Source organism: Mastigoproctus giganteus, chromosome 12 (genome assembly GCF_048544385.1).
Source record: "Mastigoproctus giganteus isolate SK-2022 chromosome 12, ASM4854438v1, whole genome shotgun sequence".
In the NCBI taxonomy this organism is placed as follows: domain Eukaryota; kingdom Metazoa; phylum Arthropoda; class Arachnida; order Uropygi; family Thelyphonidae; genus Mastigoproctus; species Mastigoproctus giganteus.
Window position 1 is genome coordinate 136,451,115 of NC_143586.1, and position 23,546 is coordinate 136,474,660.

At 39.3% G+C, this 23,546-nt stretch overlaps 1 protein-coding gene across 1 annotated transcript in view; it reads left to right on the forward strand.

The window, feature by feature from the left end:
- The window catches only part of LOC150077446 (serine/threonine-protein kinase BRSK2-like), a 614,186-nt gene that overhangs the window by 425,109 nt on the left and 165,531 nt on the right, over window positions 1-23,546 (forward strand). The window contains exons 5-6 of the mRNA XM_090386750.1: window positions 641-791; window positions 21,410-21,478. Of these exons, the coding sequence (XP_090242876.1) occupies window positions 641-791; window positions 21,410-21,478 (220 nt within the window). The remainder of the gene's footprint in view (window positions 1-640; window positions 792-21,409; window positions 21,479-23,546) is intronic.

The window sequence follows — 23,546 nt, forward strand, 5'->3', positions numbered from 1 at the left end:
TATACAAACACACACACACACACACACACACACACACACACACACACACACACACACACACACACACACACACACACACACACACTCTCTCTCTCTCTCTCTCTCTCTCTCTCTCTCTCTCTCTCTCTCTCTCTCTCTCTCTCTCTCTCTCTCTCCACTCGACGAAGCATAGTGCAGTAAAACCAAATAATTTCGATTAACAAGGAGAAAGGTTAGTCCGAATTATAGAATATTCTAAATGTAAACATTTTAAAGCCGTAGTTCACAAAAACCAGAGTTATTCACTATCCTGCGCATATGCTAAATTAGATGGCATATTTGTGACCTAACAAATATGATAAGAAAGAGATTTTAAGAAAATTGTTTTTATATTTAAATTATACATAGAGTTAAAATAAAATAAACCACCACCAACAACACGATCGTTTTTTAAACGATAAAATTTTATAATGTTAAGTGTTAGAATATAAATTTAATCATTATTAAATAGTATCTTCCCAATCACATTTTTCACGAAATCGGCGCCAAGTAAAAACCCAATGAAAAAACTTCATTATATATATATAACAAGTGTTCTTATTAATTGCATCATTTAAAAAACTAAAAACTCACTAAAATGTTTATGAACTTTCTCATTTAGCCATCGGGACTTAAAACCGGAAAATCTCCTCCTTGATGAAAAAAATAATATCAGGATTGCCGACTTTGGCATGGCTTCCTTACAGATGGAAGGATCAATGCTGGAAACTTCCTGTGGCTCACCGCACTACGCATGCCCGGAAGTGATCAGGGTAAGTTTACTACTTAATGAAAATGGTGTTATTTCTGTATATGCATTAATAGAGCAATAGTTTTTAAGTCACTACAGAGTTAAACTAAAATACCATTAGAGAATAAATCAAAAATTTTTAGCTGTTGCCCAAATTTCATCGCAGCAATAAATGCAGCGAGATATCAGATTTAGAGCATCGCTGTGAACTTCTATTAAGAACTTTCTATTCTCACCGAATAGCCAGAGTGCTCGAGCCCAGAGTGCCCGGAGGGCTTAAACGTTTTTATGTTATGTTGTTATGGCTGTTCTAATAGTTATGTTTTAAATTGGTAGTAAAACTTTAATACATCGCCAGACAGTTCAACTACACAAAATACACTATTCACAGTTTGGCATGCATTTGCTAACAGCGACCACCGGCTAGCAGGTGGTTTACCGGCTAGCCAGTAAAATCGATTTATGTATTCAGGTGTTGCTACACAATTTAAAAACATATTACCAACTTAAGCAGAACCGTGAATAACGGTATTTGTCTTTAAGTTTAACATGATGACTGGCGTCATATCATCACTATGCTTCTGACAGCTATGTGAGTGGCATATCCCTCCATCTGCCGAGGCACGAAATCCCTGAGGATGAAAGCCAACCGACTGAAGAAGGCCGATACATTTATACCAGCCAGGGCGTTGGAGTCGATTCAGAGCTTGTCACATTGGAATTGACATTGAAAGGATTACAGAAGATGCGAACTACAGGAAACAACCTGCGGTATGGTTCGCTCAAGCTACTATTGCCGAACAGTTGTGTGTGTTTACGTGAACAATTGTGTGTACTCAATGGTGTGTGCATATGTGATCAAGTATATCTCATATAGTGTATTTCATCAGCTGTGCTGTTAAAACTGAACAATTTGGACTAAAACTACCAGGACTCAAGAAGGATATAGTGCAAATCTATTCATTATATACATCTATTCATCAGTATTTGGTAGGACAAATAAAGATTTATTCATTCATTATTCATAAACCCAAAGTTCTCAAAGTTTTTAATGTGAAGACACCCTAAATCCATTACGAAAAATTCCCGGCACCCCCAGCACCGGGTGCATGGGCGCTGGCATAATATTTTGTAAGGTGGTGCATGTGGAAAGGAAATGAGGGATTTTTTTTTTTTTTTTTTTGAAAAATGCATGAAAAAAACGTTTGGCTTTTGGTACAGGATTTTTAAACACAATTTTTTTTATTTAAAAATTGGCCACATACCGTATTTTATGCACAATTTCTATATCTCTAAGAATAATAAATTGTATGAAAAAATCTAAATGAAATAAAATATTCGATTGTTTTTTTCATACTTATTTTAATGTTTTTAGAACAATAAGTACATTTTCTAATTTATATCCAGAAACTAAAATAATTTAAAAAAAAAAAAACAATACAAAATTATATTGAAATTTTATTAATTTTAGGGCTAAGGGATAAGATCCACTAAGCGAGTATGAGCGTTCGCAGCGGCGCTGTGCTGTTTCAAATACAGTGTACGCGACGGACGGCTCGGCTGTTCCGTATATATAGGTGTATGTACATGAACACTGCGATGCGGCAGCAATTATTTCATGACGACTTCTAATTTACACGGTTGCATGAAAATCAACGACCTTTTGTAGCGACGGCCACGATGTAAGCCGATGCTAAATTTAACATCGCGTCACCCCTATAGAGAGTAAGCGGCACCCCTTTGAGAACCACTGCCCTAGAGTAAGTACTATACTCGGGATTTGATCTTAAATGGGAGGAAAAAGTAGCTACATGATCGAAATCGACACAGTTAAGGTTTACGGATTTTGTTTTGATATACTAGTAGTATTTAATGATCCTCCTGGCTCTTTTAAATTTATTCGTTTCATGATGTTGCCAACTACAACTTGCTATATCCAGCCTTGGCGCCGTATAATATTATTTTTGTTAAAAAAGAAAAGAGTGTGTTTAAAAATTAAATGAAAATATTTTTATCTAAAATAAATTCACGAAGGACAGAGAAGAGAGTCCACCAAACTCGTAAAACTTTTCAGAGAGCCCGTTCTCACCTCCCACCCTTGGAGGTCGAATCCGCAAAAGACAGTTGCCGATTATTAAGGCACAGTTACACTACCATGATTAGACGCTGCAAAAAAGCCTCATGGCAGAATTTGGTCTCGATCACAGGAAATGATAACCGCTCAGGAGTTGTCTATCGTATCGTTGTGAACAAACTCCCTAGAGGTGAAGTCCTCAGTACAACTGTAAAGCCTGATGGTTCTTCCACCTTCACGTGGGAGGACTCTGTCCACAACATGCTAAATGCCCTCTTTCCAACAGATGATGCACAGCTAACTGAAGAGCAACTACAGATTGTTACCGCTAATGATTCTTACACAACAGAAAATACTGAAGAACGTTTTACAAATGAAATCTAAAAGCTGCACTGGACAAAACTAAAGAAAATAAAACTACTGACAATGACCTCCTCGAGGTGGATGTTATCAAAAAATTTTTCAACCTAATTCCCTAACACCATGCTCGCCACTTTCAACAGATGACTAATGGAAGGCCACTTTCCTGCTATCTGGAAGGAGGCATGCCGTAAACTCATCTTGAAGAACCCAGACAAACAACCAGAAGAGCCAAAATCTTACAGGCCAATTGCTCTCTTGCCAGTCCTCGGCAAACTTCTGGAAAGGCTTCTACTCAGCAAGTTGTCCAAATGCTACTCTAAAGAAAACCTCATTTCTCCACTTCAGTACGGTTTCAAAGCTGGTTGCAGCACTGAAGATGCTCTTCTTAGATTAATATCTACTGCTTCAAGCACTCAAGCCAAATATGCGCTAGCCATCACAGTTGACTTTACTGGAGCATTTGATCGGCCGTGGTGGCCAAGTATTCTCAGAAGACTCCGACAAGCCAAAGCACCACTCAACCTTTATAGCTGTGTCAAGGAGTACATGAGACCCGCACTGCCCATGTTAGGACCAGGTACAAATCTGTCACTAACCAGGTATCCCGAGGCTGTCCCCAGGGCTCGGTCCTGGGCCTTTCTTTTGGTCCATCGTCCTGGACGAGTTCCTTTGGATGGACTTGGGGATAACTCAACCCCTTGCGTTTGCTGACGATTTGGTTTGGTGATGCATGGTGACACAAGAGCTGATCTAGAGGAGCGTGCAAATTGCGCACTAACTAAGCTCCAGGATTGGGCAACCATTCACCGACTGAAGATCTCGGGAGAGAAAATAAAATCTATATTGGTCAAGGGAACGTTCCAACTACGAAGACCACCGATTATTATTATTTTATTTTTTTTTTTTTTTTTGGCTGGTGCAGCATAAGCCATAGGCTTTCTTGCACCATGTGGCCGTTACTAATACTAATACTAATACTATTATCAAAATTGACAACACTTCCATAAGATTATACTCAGAAATCAAGCATTTAGGAATCGTCTTAGATATGAAGCTAAATTTCCATCCTCACTTGAAATATATGTCACAGAAAATAAAAAAAATACTCGGCCATGATCATCCGTATAAGCCGTGCAGACTTGGGCCTTGAGCGCCGGGCTCTGGCCCTCATCTATAATGCCATATTTGTCTAAATAGCTTGCTATGGAGCCTCAGTATGGTGTACTAGGACCTCCCTCGACCGAAATCGTCGTAAAGTAGACTCCATACAGTGTTCTATGCTCCTTGTCGTAACAAGGCCGTGCCCTACAGTAAGCACCCCCAGCTCTACAGGTGCTAGCTGGATGTATACCCCTACACCTAGAGGTAATAAGAAGAGGATTGCATGAACGGTTGATGAAGAGTATTCCCACCGTAACAACAGGCATCATTCTTAACCTTGATAACAACCCCAAACAGGAAAGGAAGAGAATTTCTGAAATTATGTACAGGACCTGGCAAGAGACATGGGACACCACCAACGACGGAATTATAAACAAAACGTTCATTCCCTCTATGAACCTCACCAGTCTAAAGCCTCCTCCCTGGTACTCACCAGGCCTCCATACTACATTTCTATTGACAGGCCACGGACCCTTTAAAGCGAAGCTAATATCCCTAGGCATTGAAGATGATCCACTGTGTCACTGCGGGGCTGAAGAAACGTGGGATCATGTAATGTATGACTGCCATGAATATGACGAGTTCCGGCTAAGGTTTGCCACTAAAATCCAAGAAAATCCCCGGCATTGTGAGCACTTGATTATAATGGACGAGCAGCGCTACGCTGCCTCTACCGAGTTTTCACAGTCTATCTTCACTGCTAGACGGGTTAGGCACCCAAACACCACCCATTGAAGATCAAAGTAAGAAACTTCCTGGATATGACAGTCTTCTCAGGAGAGAGAGAAAGAAGAAAGAAAAAAAACCTCCTTCCTTCCTTCGTCCCAGGAGTGACAGAACCCACCAGCACAGCTCAGCTGCTGCCATTAGGCCTCCCCCAGCCACGCTCCCTTGCGTGGTCCTTCTTTGCCTCCACTCCCCGGCGGGAGGGGGAGATTACCTCTGGTGTCCTCCCACATCGCCAACCCTCTTTTTCACTCTGGTGGGGCATGGGCCTGCTCCACTGACTTGGGATCATCTTCTCTATGGACCCCGCATCTCTATCTTTTTCCCCCAGTCTTCAGTCTCCCTCCCCTTCTCTACTTACAACTACGGTCCAAATCAACTCCAAATTGCTTGAGCCCTAAACCCAAAAAAAACTTAACATCAAATCGCCTAACTAGTACTCCCTTTGTTTCAGCTGACCCCTATCTATAGCGGGTTTTTTTTTTTCTTTTAGGTCCTTGCCACTGAAATCTCAGGAAATTAGGTGGCAGGACCTGCCAGAGTAAATAACTATAATAGTGGGGTACCTGGTCTGCCTCCACGGGGAGGAGTGGGGCAACGTTGGGTCTCATTAGGGGCCCAGCGGCTAAATGAACAGATGAACAACGGTACATAAATCCATATACTTTTAAACCTCTGGCATTGACAGTGTTCTGTTTCACACCCACAATGTATAGCAGGCACCTCCGTAGCCAGATGGGAAGGAGCAGCAGTGCGTAGCACACGCTTCTTGATTAGACCGGGGTTCGAGCCCGTCACCACCAAATACGGAGGATGCGGAAAGGTCAGGGAATGACCACCGCACATCCCAGAGCAATATGGCCTTAGTTGCTAATGCTCCTTAAAAAAAAAAAAAAAAAAAACCCAAATAACAATGTATCGCACGCGGAGATGGGGAGAACCCCTGGTGCCGTTTGACACTAAACACACTCTACAGGATAGAGAATATTTGGTAAATATTAACACTTGAATATTAAGTTTGAATATAGTACATATTAAGGTTTGAAAATATGAAGGATTTAGAAATAGGGAGGTTATAGATCTGTGAATTAAATGGAGAAAAGAAATACAGTAGCACAAAGCAGGTGAACTGAGAGTAAACAAACACAGTGGCCCGTACTAGGGAAGCAGTGGTCATTTGCAAACAAGCTAGAAAGGGTTACAGGGAGCGTAGACAACAGAACTCAGTTATGAAGCGCTTTTGATCTAAGCTGCAAAGCTTTACGAACACAGCAAGTGACGGGACAGTCTGGTGTTCGTGTCAGAAAACAGAGTCACTGTGGCGAATTTAGGTAAGGGGAAAGTTTGCAACGGTAATGTGAAAACACGAAAATAGGTATTTTTGTAGGCGGTCGGCATACATAAAATAGTTGTAATGCTATGTGCGAAATAAACGAAGTAAACAAGAAAATTAGGGGGAGTTTGGTTTGTTGCATGAGTGAGATAGTTTTGTTGTTTTCTTTTTTTTTTTTTTTTTTTTTTTTAACAAATAGGAAGGAGTGTTATGGGGGTTTAAGGGCGCATAAGCTGCCGGGGCTATAATGTGCCTACAAATAGGAAGGAGTGAGAAATTAAGTAGAGTATTGGGAATGTTTGAGATTCCTGCAGGTTCCAAACTTCTGAAGAAAATGTGTTCGGAAGAGAGTTCGATTTTTTTTTTTTTTTTTTTTTTTTTTTTTGAGTGAGAGTCGTGGGTTGCGGGTTCGAGTTAGAGTTGCAGGTGTTTTAGAGGTCGAGTTCGGTGTTCGGAAATCAGAAGTAAGGTGAAGAAGAAAAATAGGGAGGTGGAGAGGAGGTGAGGACATGGAGAGTTTTTAGAGTTGGAGTTCGGGAACAGAGAGAAATGTGAGAGATCTGGGATGAGGATGAAGAAGAGAAACGAACAGGGAAAGTAGTGAGGGACGAGGACGTGCGGATTGAAGGTGTGTTTTATAGGAGTGAGGAACATGCGCTCTAAAGTTAAAGTGGTGTTGGCCAGTTGTCGGGTGGTCAGCAAGTCTAGCAACGTAACCACCACATGCTATTTCTGAAAAAATTTCATGTAGGAATCTATAGATGTGTCTAGATCCGGCCAGTTTGTTTGTTTGTTTGGGGATTTTTTAGGCGCATCGGCATCAATGGCTTTGTGCACTAGATCAGGCCAGTCGGGAATGCGCCAGGTATGCAGGCGTGTGGAAAGAGAGAGTCCAGTCGTTGGGTGGTCGGCGTGCCTAGCAAAGAATCCCATGATATATATATTTCTGAAGTTAAAAATGTGTAGGAAACTACACATGCGGCTAGGATCCGATCCCGTCGAGAGTGAGCCAAGTATGCAGATATGTGAGTCCAGAAATCTACGTGAGAAGGAGTGTCTAGTCCACGAGCCCCAGAAGGAAAAATAGACCGCCAGAAAGATTTGAAAGTGATGTGATGTGATGTGAGGGAGGAAACCAGAGTGCCAAGGGATTAAATTAGCGGCCCATTTCGGAATGCAAGTGTGTTCCAGTTTTTATTGAACCCCAAACTCATAGACTCATAAGCTAGACTGTGAGAAATTGCTTGATAGTTTCTTTCGAAAAATCTTTTATATAACGTACAATTAAGTTATTAAGTTGCGTTAGATTATAGATAAAGTTAATGATCATGAAATGATATAAGGTACTAAAGGGGTAAAGAAGAAAAAAATATATAAGGGAATTAATAATAGAATAAATTATAGGCGTAGTAGGATGAGAATGTGGTAACCTATATTATCATTCTAAACAACGTAACGAACGCAACGCAACATTTGTACGCTCTGTGTGTAACTATAATAAATTTCTTAATTCTAAACAACGTGTTAACAGATGATAATATAACAAATAAGATTCTAGGTAATGTGTTAATGTGTAAAAGGAAGAAATATTTATTGTTATTGAGAAACCTTGAGAGAAAGGGGTGCCCTATCCTGTATTAGAACAGGGAAGTAACAAAGCTGCTTGTGGGTGAGGCTGTAAAAAGCCTACTGATGTGAGTGAGGTGAAAATAGTAACTGATTTGATAGGTTTTGATAGATAGGTGATTTGTAGTAAGTACTACTGATGTAAGTAAGGTGATTTGATAGAAATTGACTTGATCGCACACACAATAAATTCCTACTATTGCGTGTGATATTACCAGTAAGAAAAGGAAAGGAAGGGTTAACCAACGTAAATTATGTATATATATATATGAGGAAATATTTGAGAATAGTTGATGTGCGTGTGTGAGATGGTGAATTTTCTTGTATCACAGTTCCCACATATGTAAATTTAAATTTACATATGTGGGAACTAGACACATTTGTAAATTCCTACATGAAATGTTTTCAGAAAATTATATATTTACATATATAATTTGTATGTATATATATAAATTTTGTTTATATAAGGCTCATTAAAAATTTGTTATTTATGTAAATTTTGTGTTGTCTTCATGCTCTGTTACTAACCGCTTTACACACCCTAGAATTTGGAATTTTCTGAAATTAGCAGTCAGAGTTGCGATTTGTGTCCATCCATGACTTCAGTAGAGTGGACGTCAACAATAAATATTTTAAAGGAAAAAAAAATAATAATAATGTAAAATAAACAAAATGGATTACACGTGGCTGAACGACCACAATTGGCGATAGCCAGCCAGTCAAATAAAATAAATATACGGGCGCGTACAAGTTTTAACAATTTTAGACCTGACGTAGCAGAGTTGTCTCGAAAGTAGAGTGGTTCAAGCGTTTAAGTTGACTGTAGTTCGAGCCCACATAACCGCTAATTGCGGTTAATGATAAAATTGTTGTCAAAATGGTTAACTGCGAATTACTCAGAACTTTGTGGTCGTACAGTAGAATAAAGAGGTGGTGTTTTTTTTTGTTTGTTTGCCGTGAGTAACTGTAAATAACAGTGGAAAATGTTATAAAACGCTCAGCATACATTAAACTTATTGATTAAATTATCAAAAATATTTTCTTGTGTTATTTTGTTTTTATTGACTGTGTGGTTAACGACCGGAACCGGGCTATTTTTCTTCGAAATGACTTAGATAGGTTTCAAAAATTGTCTGAAAAATGGCAATTGAAGTTTAATGCATCGAATTTTGCACGTAAGGAACAGAAATGCAGAATGCCTTATGGGAAGCGCGTTAAAAGTGGTCCAGTCTTTTTCGACTTACGGATAATGATTCTGCTAGAGACGTGAAAATTTCCACGCAGTGTAAACAGGCAGCTAGGAATAAATATATTGCCTTATCTCTGATATATAGGCTCTTCGCAAGATGGGGGAAATATATAAAAATAGATTGAAAAATGCCATGTCATTATCCCTTCGTATAAGACGATGGTGATACCGCATTAAGAATACTGTGTTCGGGTCTAGAGGCCACACTTGAAGATAGACACAAAACTTCTATAAAAAAAAGGTTCAGAGAAGAGAAACCAGATTGGTGAGGAGTTCAAATCGACGTCCATATGAAGAACAGCTTAGAAAGTGCGGACTGCGAAGCTTGGCAACTGAACATCTTACTAGTAAGTCTCTATTAAGCTTGGTAATTCCCTGGGCAGAAGCCCATCCATGGCTATGGACTAAACAGGATATAATTCTTAGGTTTTAGAACTCATTTAATTTTGAATAAAGTAAACATCAAATGAACTCAAATCAAACAACGTTAGTAAATTTCAGCTGCTTAGCCTTGGATGAGAGACAATTTAATTTTGATAATGTCCGCCAATCTCAACATCCGAGTTTCTGTCCCTAGCGCTTCCACTATTTAGATTTAAAGCATGTCGTCTCCTGAATACTTCACTTACATAATCATTGAAATAAGAAAATATACGTCTGTCAGTGAATAAAACCAAGAGTCATTCTTTCTCCAGTATGCCGACAGATCTTTCCAACTTAGATCTCAAATCGAGATAGCAGTGACATTCTAACATGACATGTTCAGATGACTCAGGCATCCCACAAGCACTCATCTCACTATTGCTTAGCCCAAGTTGTTGAAACCTTAATGCCAATCCATGGCCTGTGAATAGGAATGTTGCATTTAATCCAAATTGCAACCATGTTTTTCTCTTAAAATCTATGATCTCAACTATTGGTAAAAACATAAAAGTTGTTCGTCCTTTTTCGGTTTGTTTCCATTTCTCTTGCCATATCTCCATTATAGAATGTAAAAATGACTTCTTTTCTGACTTACATCATATTTTGTGTAAAGCCTCTCTCTATCAGGACATGATGTTAATCTAATTATTGTTTTATTTACATTTCTCTTTGTATAATACAACATTCCTGCCAAGTGAACCAGGAACTGGATGGGAATCCTTCAGAGGAGACCGTCCGACAAGCCCTTGTTATTCCTAACAAAGCAAATCTTTGAGTCTGCAATAAATAGTTTTGTAGTACAACTTTCTCCACTCGATGTACCCAAGCTCCAGAAGCGTACCCAAAATTTAAAACAAATACACCAACCGTTTAATTATAATCGTTTAATACTGGAAACTATAAAATGTACCAAACGATACTACACTGTAAAATCATATATGCAAAAGACTGATTTACAAAATAAATATACGATGAAACTTTAATATACAATAAAATATAAATAAATAAAATATTTACAATAAAGATAAAAGCGATAAAAATGGTCGCATAGGTTCTGGGACCGTAAGTGGCTAGAGAGTTTGTAGATAGGTTCGTCTGAGAACAATAGTATGAATAGGGACAGGGGTGTTCGATTTCACCCCCTACTAGAAGCCGTGGTCCTGGCAAAAGACGAGCGTTTTATATTTCCATGCACCCGAGCCGCTTCCGGTTCTGGATCGTATGGAAGAAATATTGAGCATGCGCCTGGTCAACCACGTGTGCTGTGAGCCTGTTACTTAAGGTGTGTTGCTTAAACATCATTGTTGTTGAGAAAGGAGGCGGAAGCCTCCGAAAGCTTCAGTTTAATCGCGTTTATCTTTATTGTATTTTAAATATTTTATTTATTTATATTTTATTGTATATTAAAGTTTCATCGTATATTTATTTTGTAAATCAGTCTTTTGCATATATCATTTTACAGTGTAGTATCGTTTGGTACATTTTATAGTTTCCAGTATTAAACCATTATAATTAAACGGTTGGTGTATTTGTTTTAAATTCTGGATATGTACTCTCCCAACCTTAGAGGCCTTTTTGAAGATATCCAGAAGCGTACGTGACTATGGGCACAAATAAACATTCATATATTAGACATTGCTCTACCTTTGATACCCCAGTCAGCCCTTACTATCCTCCAGAGCTTGGCATACAATGTTCTAATTTTATTCTTCAAGAAACTCACATGCTCCCTAAAAAAGAGCCGATCTTCCAACGTTACTCCTAAATATTTTGTAGTCTTAACATATCGGACAGCATCACCCTGAAGCCTCACAGATGGGGCCCAATTCATGCTTAACTTGCCCCTGAGTAACATCTGAATAATCTTATCCTTAGAAATTTCTAACTTGTATATTTTTGCCCATTCCTCCAAAATTTTTAATGTCTCCTCAGCTTTTTTCTCAATCTGAGATCTGGCATTTCCTTGTATAACCAATGCTAAATCATCAGCATACGCTATAATTTCTACTTCAAGTATAGAGAGATTTAAAAACTCATCAAACACAATATTCCATGCGACGGCCAATCGAAGGGGCCTTGTGGACATCCACAATATATTTTCTTAGTTATCTTAGCATATTTAGTTTTAACCACTACTTCTCTATCAAAGAAATATTTCTTATATACACTAAACAACTTATTTGAACAACCAGTTATAATTAACCGATTAAATGCTCCTTTAAAAATCTACAAATATCCCTAGAGCACATCGACAACTACTCCGCTCCATTGTCTGAACCAACTTATATATCGCATCCTGAGTTGAATAGCCTAGAACTCACAATGAGTTCAGAAAAAGAAAAACAACGGAACGAAAAACTCAGCGAACAAGTTACCACAATCTATAATTTGATGTGTACGTCAAGGAACAACCATGCTTCAATTTGCAATCTACACGAAATGAAACTTAAATCAAAAGGGGTAGACGCAGTCAATAGCAGACCATCTTAACATAGCAATATGAATGAAAATTCTGATATGAATAACATGGTCAGTATACAACTTTTGACGCGAGATGTTCCATCTGATGTAATTTCAAAGAATCGTAATACAGCTAAATCGATCCTCCCTGCGGATACCCTCAATAACTGTCATAACGAAACACCCAAGTTAATAAGATGCAAAACACCGGGGTGTATCACATCAGGGGTCAGATAAGTTTTTCGTCGCAAAGCTTGTTGCAACCGTCGTGTACAAAAGACAAATTAACTGTTTCTCAGGCCCGTAGCACTAATAATGCAACGATCCAAATTGATATCTCTTTGCCAGGAATAGTGCCAACGGCCGCACTGTCCATGCAGGACAACCCAAGGCCAGAAATCCAGAATGAGTCAATAAGCAAGTCTGTCGCAGATGAGTTGCAAAGAAATTTCATACCTGTGTTAATAGATAAACTGATGTCTGCTCTTAATGATCTGTATACTAATATGCAAATCAAAACCGGATGCTTCAAAATTCATACGTTTTCCAAACAAAATGAACCAGTTAACAGAATCAACACTCAATTCACCGCCCAATCCGCAGAGTTGGATATTTTGACCTCACACAATCCCGCCGAATTGGAATGTTGCCCAAATACTCAGGGAGCCAATCACCTTTCAGAGGAATCTCAATTCCCTAATGTAGCAAGCAGCGAAGTCCCGGTCATGAATTCGTGTCAAGCAGCTGAACAGAGGTGCGATCCACAAGTGGCAGCCCACCAAATTAGCATCCACCTCCAAAATTGACCTCAGTTTTACCATCTGTGCTGCTGTCTGAAAGCAGCCATTGCTCACCTGTCATGAACAAATATTCTTGGGCAATAATCGCTGCTACCGGTTCTGTTTCACCTCAATTAACAGCTAATCAGAACCCTCATTTCCCCAGGTCACCCTTTCAAATTAAGAGTCACCCTGCTAATATCAAGGAAAGTGTCAGATTAGGATTGGTACCTCCACGTCCTCTATTTCTGAGATCGATGAGCAAGCCTTCCACCTCCCAGCACAGAAGCCTTTTCATTTCCCGACTGGGGCCACTGACAACTGCTGAGGAAATTGAGGCTGCAATGAGTAAAGAACTGCATACCAAAGTATCTGCAAAGAAAACGCAAAATTACTCGTTCTTGAGAGTAGTTTGCGAAAGTCGGGCATTCAGATCTGTTGCTTCCACATCTGTATGGCCAGTTGGCACTCTAATCAGCCCTTTTTATGAATCTAAAGACCCAAAACCATCCACTTCAACTTCATCTTATGAGCAAAACCGAAAGATGACACCGCTCTCCTCTGCATGACAAACTAATTGTGAAACTACACTAGTGTCTCTCGACTGTCGAAAACCACAGCACCACATGTCCAGCTCCAATCACTTTCTTGCCCCAGCTACTGCTTATATACATACCGATGTGACACCACATAACCGCGCCTTTCAATCACTTTCAATTAACAGTATAATTTCCACCAGGCCTAATCTGTTGAGGTGTTCAAAAATATCTACAAATAGATCAGCACTATAAAAATTCCCTTTCAACTCACCCTAAGAGTTTTCTACCAAAATGTCCGGAGCCTCCGAAATAAGCTTGAAACTCTCGAACAACTCGTTGTCCAACAGCAGGGATGTAATTTGTCTATCAGAAACATGACTTGAACCTGACCAGGAGTCAATAGCCTACGCTCCGGCCGCTGGATTTTCATCGTTCTTCACATCAGGATCTCAATCTAGAGGCGGCGGTGTTGCCATCTTTGTCAAAGATACCAACCTGAAATTTGTGCACGTCACATCTAGCAACTCCTTATTTTATGAAGCAATACTCGTGACTGTGAAGTTTAATGCCTGTTTAATAGATTTAGCGGCAATCTACATACACCCAGCTCCAGATACTGCAACAATTGACGATGCTACCGGCTGGATAATGAGTAAGTTACATCCTTCTGTTACGCACATTCTCTGCGGCGATTTTAACATTCCACCCCACCTGAGCCCTCTCCTTCAACGACTAATGAACAATCTCTCTCCATTAAAGTTTATGATTATCAATGAGGAGCCAACGAGAGGCACCAATCGCCTTGACTTGATTCTATGTTCTGGAATTTGCAGAGTCGACATTCCACCAGAAACGTCCTTCAATTCAGATCACGACCCAATTGCATTACTTCTTGTTCTGCCTATGCCCAGCTTCAATTGCCATAATACTGTTGAAAATAAAATCATATTCTATCCGAATTTTCTGGATCCAAAAAAGTGCCTCGAGGCAGCGCAGCCTATTCCATGGCATGTGCTTGATGGATGTGACCCAATCCTCGCAGTTGAGCTAATCACAAGATGAATAAATACAGTCACCCTCTATGCGTCAGCCAAAACTGTACACATTTCTCCAAGAACTAGCGGAGCAATATGGCCTTAGTTGCTAATGCTCCTAAAAACCAAATAACAACAACAACAACCAAGAACTAGAGCTTGGTGGACCAAAGATCTAGCGCGCAGTTTCCATAACAGGCAGTACTTCCACAGGCAGTGGAAAATCTCTGGCACAACCCAAGATCGAATCCTATACTCCAGAGCAAGAGCTATGTTCAACAGACTCAAGGCATCAGCAATAAAGAGATACACCGATGCTACCTTGTCTAAAGGAAAAGCGCAATACTCATCAAGACAGTAGAATTAATTCAAATCTTGATCTACATAACTGGATGGACTACATTTCAAGATTCAAAACCAATTCCGCTTCTGCTGAAATTCCTCTCCAAAACTCTCAATTTGCTCCTACTGATGACCTTTCCATAATTTCCATCACAAGACAGCAACTGATATATGCTATTAACTCCCTGTGTCCATCTAGTACCGCAGGCCGTAATAAGATACCTCATTTCATAATTAAATGCATAAGCCCCTATATCCTAGATGCATTACTCTCAATCTACAACTCTGTCCTTTCCACCGAGTTTTCCCTGCTCAATGGAATGAATACTCTGTGAGGCCACTGCCTAAGGTTAAAACGCCAACAAGCCTAAAAGATTTCAGGCCAATCTCAACTTCTTCCACCCTCCTCAAACTTCTAGAAAAGGTACTCCTTCCAGCATTAAACAAACAGCTGACGGCACAGAAGCCGAAACCGTTCCATTTCGCAGTCGAAAATAGATCCACCATAACAAACCTCATGGCCGCACAGACATCAATTCTTCAAGCCTTCAAAACTAAATCCGAATTAGATATAGTGTACGCCGATATTGAAGCTGCTTTTGACTGCCTAGACGTCACAGCCCTTCTCAGGCTTCTGCAATTCTTCTTCAGGATTAATGGAGACCTACTAGCTTTCCTCACCGCCTTATTGAGGAATAGAAGTGTCCACCTCACTTTGAAGAAGACCCACTTTACAAGAAAAATCAATGCAGAAGTCCTACAAGGTGGTGTCCTGTCTGGCCTTCTCTTCTCAGCCATTCTTATTCCTTTCATGAGTCCTCGTGATGATGCTCTAATATATGCCGACGACATAAAGTTTCTTACCTTAATCCCACCGTCTGCAAACCCAATGGCAATTACGTCTTCCATCACAGAGAACTTGACCACCCTTTCAACTTACTTGAAGATGTTTGGATTAAACCTTAAACATCTGCAATAATGATTTACTCATTGAAACAGCAACCAACAATAATTCAACCTTCAGTTTTAGGTACTCTCATACCAGTGGTTACCTGCCATAAGGATCTCGGTGTCTATTTTGATCCGAAGCTGAAATTTAATGTTCACACAGAATACCTCCCGAAGCGATTTAACACCCTACGCTGGAGAGCGAAACAAAACTTACTTCATTCCAACGATGCCGCAACCACTACCAGATATCTTCAAGCCACTGTTTATCCGGTTATTTTATAGGCTGCTGAAATTTGGGCATCTGTGTCGCCCTCACTTCAAAAACCGTGTGAATACTGGACTCTGAAATGGGACACAAATAAGCATCGCCGACCCCCTCAACGGAGAACAACTGACATGGCTGGGCAGCTAAATGTACCCAGGCTCCCGAGGTTAATTAACAGCAGGCGTTTAATGACTACAGTAAAAATGTATGCAGGAGTGATAAACGCCCCAAACATCTGGGATTTCTGTCAGTGGCACAATCCTCCGCCATCCTTGAAGATCAGAGCCCACACTAATTCTCAAATACAACCGGCTGAAACTGTGTAGTCGGTTCCTACCTGCCCAGGCACTCCCCAAAATTCAGGCACTGCTCCGTCTTGGAGTCGACCTTCAGAAACTGGCTACCGACTACAAATACCGTCACATGCTCCTCGAGTGGATTCCATCTATGGAACTGGGATAATTTCCTCAATCTGCCGTTAAGTTTCTTCATATTTTCATTATTATAATTTCATTTTTACATGTTTAATTTTGTGTAACTCATAATTTCCCATGTAAGTAAATTTTTTGCCAATTAATTTCATTTATAATGTAAAACTCCTGGCCATGTCATCGTGATGGGTATTATTGTCTCTCTAGTACATGATCTGTACTTATCAGCAAAGAATTTATTTATTTATTTAAACCCATATTGATTTACTGAGGATATCTGTTTGATTTCATACATAATTATTAATCGGTTTACACATAACCGTTCATATACCTTTCCTAAGACTGGGAGCAGAATAATTGTTCGATATGCTCCAGTTTCATTTAACATTCGATCTAAACTTTTAACAATCAATTTAATTTGAGCTTCTTTCCAGCACGATGGGAAGGCACCCTCCCCACATACACTTAATGTACAATTTGTACATACAATTCACGTTTTAACTGAAAAGACTTTTTCATAACAATAACTTCCAATTTTGTCGAAGCCCGGCGACTTACTCTCCTTCGCATGGTATATGGCCTCTTTTATCTCATTTAAGGTAAATATTTCCTCCAGCTCTTCTGAATCATACCGGGCACTCTCCAATATCATCTGCATCTGTTGTTCTGTACATGGATCTATTCCAACTGGAAAGAGATCATCCAAGATTTTACTCACAGACTCAGTCCAAGTAAGTGTCTGGCTAATACCAGCACCAATAGTGCAAGTTATATCTGTTAAACTATGTTTGTTAGTTATAATTTTAAAAAAGGAGTTCCCTGGATCTCGGGAACCTTGTTCCTCCACAAACTTCTTCCGCATGTTAATCTTAGTTTTACCGACTGCTCTAACATACAGACGCCTCTTTTCTTTATACAACTCTTTATACACAGATAGCAGATCTAAATTTCCAATCTAAATTTAAATCTAAATTACCTTCTCTGACGCTGAAACTTTTTCCTTAATTTAAAAGTTTCTTTTCTTAACTCTGTAAGTTCTGCAGTCCACCAGAAAACTGGCTTGTTCACTTAACACTTTTTCTTCATACTTTTATCACAAGATTTTATAATTATTGTGGTCAATTCACTAGCATGCTGTTCTGCTGTCAGACTTTCCTAGTTTACACTATTAACAGCATTTAAATACACAGTTCCAAACTTTATCCAATCTGTACTTTTAGTTAAATATCTGTTAGTTTCATATATTACTCTAATTTCATCTTTGGACACTATATTGAAGGAAATACTGTTGTGGTCACGTTGTATAATTCTCAATCACTCTCCAATTCTTAATCTTATTCCTGATCGCCTAAGTTGCAATTGTAACATCCATGTGGGACTGACCATGTACCGCCAAATAAGTAGGAGCATGATCTGCAGTATTCATTACCTCCATTCCAGAAGCAGCGAGCAACTCTTCAAGCTTCATACCTATATCGTCAGAGGTCTCGCTGCCCCACAATGGGAATTTAGCATTAGAATCCATCGTCATCACTATTCCACAGGAGCCCAATGTCATATAAACTTCTTCCAAATAATCCACATAACGTTCTATGCTTCCCGACGGCTGACAATAAATTGTTACGAAGTATGCTCTACCAAAGCCACCCATTATCTCACAATAAATCATATTTTCCCCACATAAAGATAAAACTTTAGTGACGACTAACTCTTTAGCTTTAATTATAATGGCAGTAATTGGTATTGCTCCTTCTGATATAATTTTATACCTCTGTGGATAACCACGTAACTGGCCTTGTGCCACATAAGGCTCCTGTAGAAGAGCAACAGCGATGTCATCCTGCTCCATTACATAATTTATTTGTAATGCTCCCACTTTTGCTTTATGGGCATTTAACTGCAAGATTTTAATTCTCCTATCCATAACTTACCTTTTTTTTATATGCCTCCAGAGCCTTAGCGTATTCTGGACATTTCTTATCGACGGCAACGTGGGTAGCGTCAACATTTCTTTTCTTGCAATTGCAGAAAACTGGTTGCTTACTACGCTCCTGGCAATCCTTAAAAGAGTGACCTTCTTTCGAATAATATCCACACAGTATCTCCCTCTTACAGAATTTCGCAACATGTCCGTACATTAAACATTTATAACACTGTGTAACTGGGAAGACTTCCTTAAACTTACAGAAAGTCCATCTTATATAAAGTCTTGTTTTATCACTAACAATTTGACATAATTCGGCGACAACTATAACAGCCAATTATTCATTTGAGTGGACTTATTCCTATTTTTAGACAATACCTCAATAGCATCCAAGAACTTTTTCTCACTAACTGAAAAATCCTTAAAATTCTTTTCCCATATATGCTTAAGCAATTCCTCCTCTATATCCTGTTCAACATCAAAGGGTGCTATTTTAGGATATACAGTTCTAGGTATGTATATTTCAGACATATGTCTTGTATCCTAGAATAAGCCTTCAACTTGGCAATGTCGTGGTCAGTCTCCGCCTCTACAATGACACCTCTATCTCTTATGGGTCTTATATTTCTTACTTTTACAGTGGAAAGCATTGGTCTTACTTCTTTTAAAATATCAGCTTTCACTTCTTCACTAGTAGAATGTTTATCAGTAACAGCTTTGATTATCATCACTTTTGGGGCACTTTCCACAGTTTTTATATTCTTCTTAATCACTGTTGTAAAGCTCTTGGAACTATGGTTTTCATCTTTTCTTTACAATCTGTCCTTTAGTGAAGGCCGCCTTAGCCTAGTGGTCAGGCGCGCGGGTGCATAAGTACACGTGCCTTGAGTGACCGGGGTTCAAGCCCGTGACTACTGAATACGGTGCTGTTTCTTGTATTCTATCTATCTTGTGAACTCCTCTGACCGTTTGGTCGTCCCGGAGTATAAACAGAAAATTTATTTATTTATTTAAGACTAAAGTGTTTTCCATATGAACATCGTATGTTTTCTTCTCCAATTGGTCCCACAAATCTTGTACTATTCTTATCGCAGCCATTGGTACTTTACTATTAACATCCCACAAGAATCCTTTTAATCTTTTCCGCAACTCCTGTATATGTTGAAAGCCTTCATATTCACTTTTCTCAACAACATTGCCCTCTTTTAGCTTCCTCTTTCTATTCCTTTCATTTTGCACATTCGAGTCTGAATTTACTTCATCATCTGTTCCCTTTCATCTTGCTTTCTTTTTCTTTGACCCTTTCTGCTGTCTCTTGCAAAGGACTGGAGAGCGACAACGACCTGCCTTTAACAGGTGTTCTAGGAATACTTTTGCCCGAAAACACCTCCATTTCTGTCAGTCCCTGGACCTGCAACAATATCTGCTTATCTATCTCCCCACAGTCGTCTTCGGTAACTTCCCCAGTAGCAGACAGCAGCTCTTCTTCATTTATTTCTACCTCACTAAAGGACGACACTGTTAGTTATGTATAACATAAAAATCAAATATTTACAACTAAAAACCGAAATGTCAAACATGACAAGTGGTTAACCATTTACAAAAAAAAACACAATGTGCGGGGAACGAGGTGCCTTCGATCGCTCCAAACGTTAACTTAAATGGAATCTTAAAACTCCAAAATAAAATAACCAACAAAATCTATCACTGGTTAATAAAAACCTCCGCCACCCAAGTTAAACAGGCTGGCGGTCCCAGGGGCTAAAGCAACGAGGGCACAAAATTTCTAGGATTAACAATTAACCTCAGCTCGGCGTTCGGCCCATTTAGACGAGCAGGGATCCCCTGCTCGCTAGCCCTAGCCCTGCGTGGAAGTGGGGCCGACTATTTACGGGTAATGCAACTCAGTACAATAAGAAATATATAAATACAGCCAAGCTAAGTAGCAATCACGCTAAGCTCACTTATTCTATACACAGCAGTGCCCTAAGATAGCCCCCAAGGGCAACTGAACATCTTAGAGGGAATCTGACAAAGGTAGTTAAGGCCTAAAGAGTATCGGTAAAATGAACGCGGGAGGTATACTTTCGCAAAAGAGAGAACAGCCGGCGGAGAAATATGCAAAATTTTAGGGAGTAACAAACGGCTCGCTCACGTGGTTTACTTTCGGTAGGCAAGTTGAAAATCACTGGAATGAACTGCTTGCAAAGTTCAAGGCGGAATTGTATAGACACTTTCTGGCGACGGGGAAGGTATGAATGACAAAGTTATTTATTTATTTATTTTGGCAGATGCAGAAAAAGACCGCTTAATTGTATCATTTCGCCATTATAATACTAACGCTAAACAATATATATATATATTTTTTTTGTTTGCCTTAAGTAATTGACAAGAACACTGAAAAATATTTTGAAGGTCATTAAACTTTCCAATATGGACTGAATTTATCAAAAAATATTATCTTATGTTATTTATGTTAACTTTACTATATTTTCTTTATTTATTTATTTATTTTTTTTTTTTTTTGGTAGTTGTTGGCGCATCGGCTTCTGTGGCCATAATGCACCTCCCAAGGTTTTTGCAGTACTTTGATCCAAGCCCGAGGCGGGATTCGAACCCGCAACCTTTCGGTTGCCAGGCAGGCACTTTACCCACCCGGCTATATTTTCATAAATACGTGATATACTTGCACTTGTATCGATATGTACCTACACCAAAATCCAACCAGTTTGTTATCTATACAACTTTTTATGAGCATCCTTCTAGTCAACCGGCTATGCAGGTGGTGAAATGAAGATTAATAAACAGAAAAAAATAAAATGTAATCTTTATAGTTTTTTTAATCATTGTTTTCTAATGGAATGCTATAGTGTCATGAAAAATTTCTTCATTGATATGTGATCTTCCATATGATTTGCAATGTTCTCATATACTCTGTTTTTTTTTTTTTTTTTTGATAGGGGGAGAAATACGACGGACGGAGAGCTGATGTCTGGAGCTGCGGGGTGATTCTTTATGCTCTACTTGTGGTAAGCCTAATGTATTCTAGTGAAATTGAGCTGTTTAACCACAATTATTTAGTATTATGTGATCTATACTAAAGGTATCTATAGCATGTACTGTACAGAATGAGTCAAAATAATGTATAAACACTTTGGTAAGTTGGATCTCAGAAAGATTACCGACTCAAAACGGGCTCTTCATCTTCTTTGTAGAAGCTCTTTGATTTATAGTTAGTGAAAACAGCAGCGTGGAGTTCAGAATCATTAATATCAGGAAATTCTGAAACGATATACGAATAATGGCTTCCCCCTTTATCTATGGCTTACCGAACTATTTTCACTAATTACAATTTTATACTTAGCGGTGGCAGAAGAATTTTGCTTAGAGAGAAAAATAGCTCACTGATGACATTAGTTCCAGCTGTAAGACTGGCCCTTCTCTTTGGCCACGTCTTTCTAATCCAATGGTCAACTTTAGTCCTGCTGCCCCATTTGCAGGAAAATCAAGGGAGCTTTGTCTAAGAAGAATGGTTAATATCTTAAAATAATTAAAACCAATCTACTCATGACCAAATTAATTCTCCTTAATAATGAAATTATTAAGAACTATTGAAAACGAAATTATTAAGAACTATTGAAAATAAAGTTATAATATGGAAAATAATTTTATAAATGTTCCTCCTGGGATATTCCACAGTAGATTATAAGAGGAGTTTGTACTATTCAATTACTTGAAAAAACAGTACTGAAAACACTTACCACGCACATTCTCCCGCACAGGCCCCAGCAAATTCATTATTCGTTGCAAAACAGATCAACAGTTAGTAACCTGATTATGACTACTAATGCAATCCTTGGATCATTTGAGGAGAAAGAAGAAATGGCAATCACATATCTTGATTTACAAGCTGCGTTCGATAGTGTTCACATCCCAGCCTTGCTCAAACTCCTTCGAAATTACTATCACATCACAGGCCCAGTATTGAAGTTTCTGACATCCCTTCTTCAGAATAGAATCATCCAAATGTACATAGGAAAGCAAAGGTATACTAGACAAATACATGCAGGCGTTCCACAAGGAGGAGTCCTGTCCGGAATTCTTTTCACTGCTATCATCTACCCACTAATACACAATAGAACAGATATGATATCATATGCAGATGATTTAAAGATCTTCACAAAAATAAATTTGACTGATGAAGCCAAAAACGCCACAGTAACCATCAACAAGACCTTATCAGAAGTACAGCAGTACCTCAAGAATTTTGACCTGCAAGTGAACCCTGAGAAATCTGCCATCATAGTACTCTCTCTTAAACCCATACCAACCATAATTCAGCCTGCGATTGACGGAGTCCCGATCCCCTGCGTTGAAAAGCAAAGAAATCTGGGTGTAATCTTAGACAGAAAATTACGATTCCATCACCATATAGAAGAACTCTGTGCTAAATTCAACAAGAAACGGTGGGTTGCCAAGCAGCACTTGCTACACATTCACAACAGAAACCTGATAAAAATGTATATCAGGATGATGATTTTTGGAAGTGTACTGTATGGAGTAGAGTTGTGGGGCTCAGCTGCAGACACCATAATTAAACCATTAAAAGCCGCTGAATACTGGCTCCTGAAGTGGGCAACCTGGAAGTGTCATCTCCCACCACAGCAGCGCACAACACCGATGGCCAACGCGCTGAATTTAACCAGGTTTTCAGCATTAATGCACGAGAGAAGACTCATCTTCACCGTAAAAATGATTGCCGGGAGAGTCTCAGCACCCAACGTTTGGGACACCGTGTGCTGGCGGATTCCCCAACCAGGTCTCCGCTCCACTCCCAAGCTTCTTGCTCTTTCTTCGAGACTACATTTGAAAGATCGGTTCCTCCCTTATCAGAAGCTCCATCTGGTTCAATCCCTGGATGCTGACTTATTTAAAATCATAGATGATAAAAAGCATAGACGGATCATCCTAGATCTGCACGTGGTCTCCAGAACTACCAACTGGTCTCAGATCGTTATGGCGGGGCAAGAGCCTCTCAGAAAACTGGACTTGAGGAAAATCTTTTGTTATCACAATTTGTTATTTTTGTTATTTTGT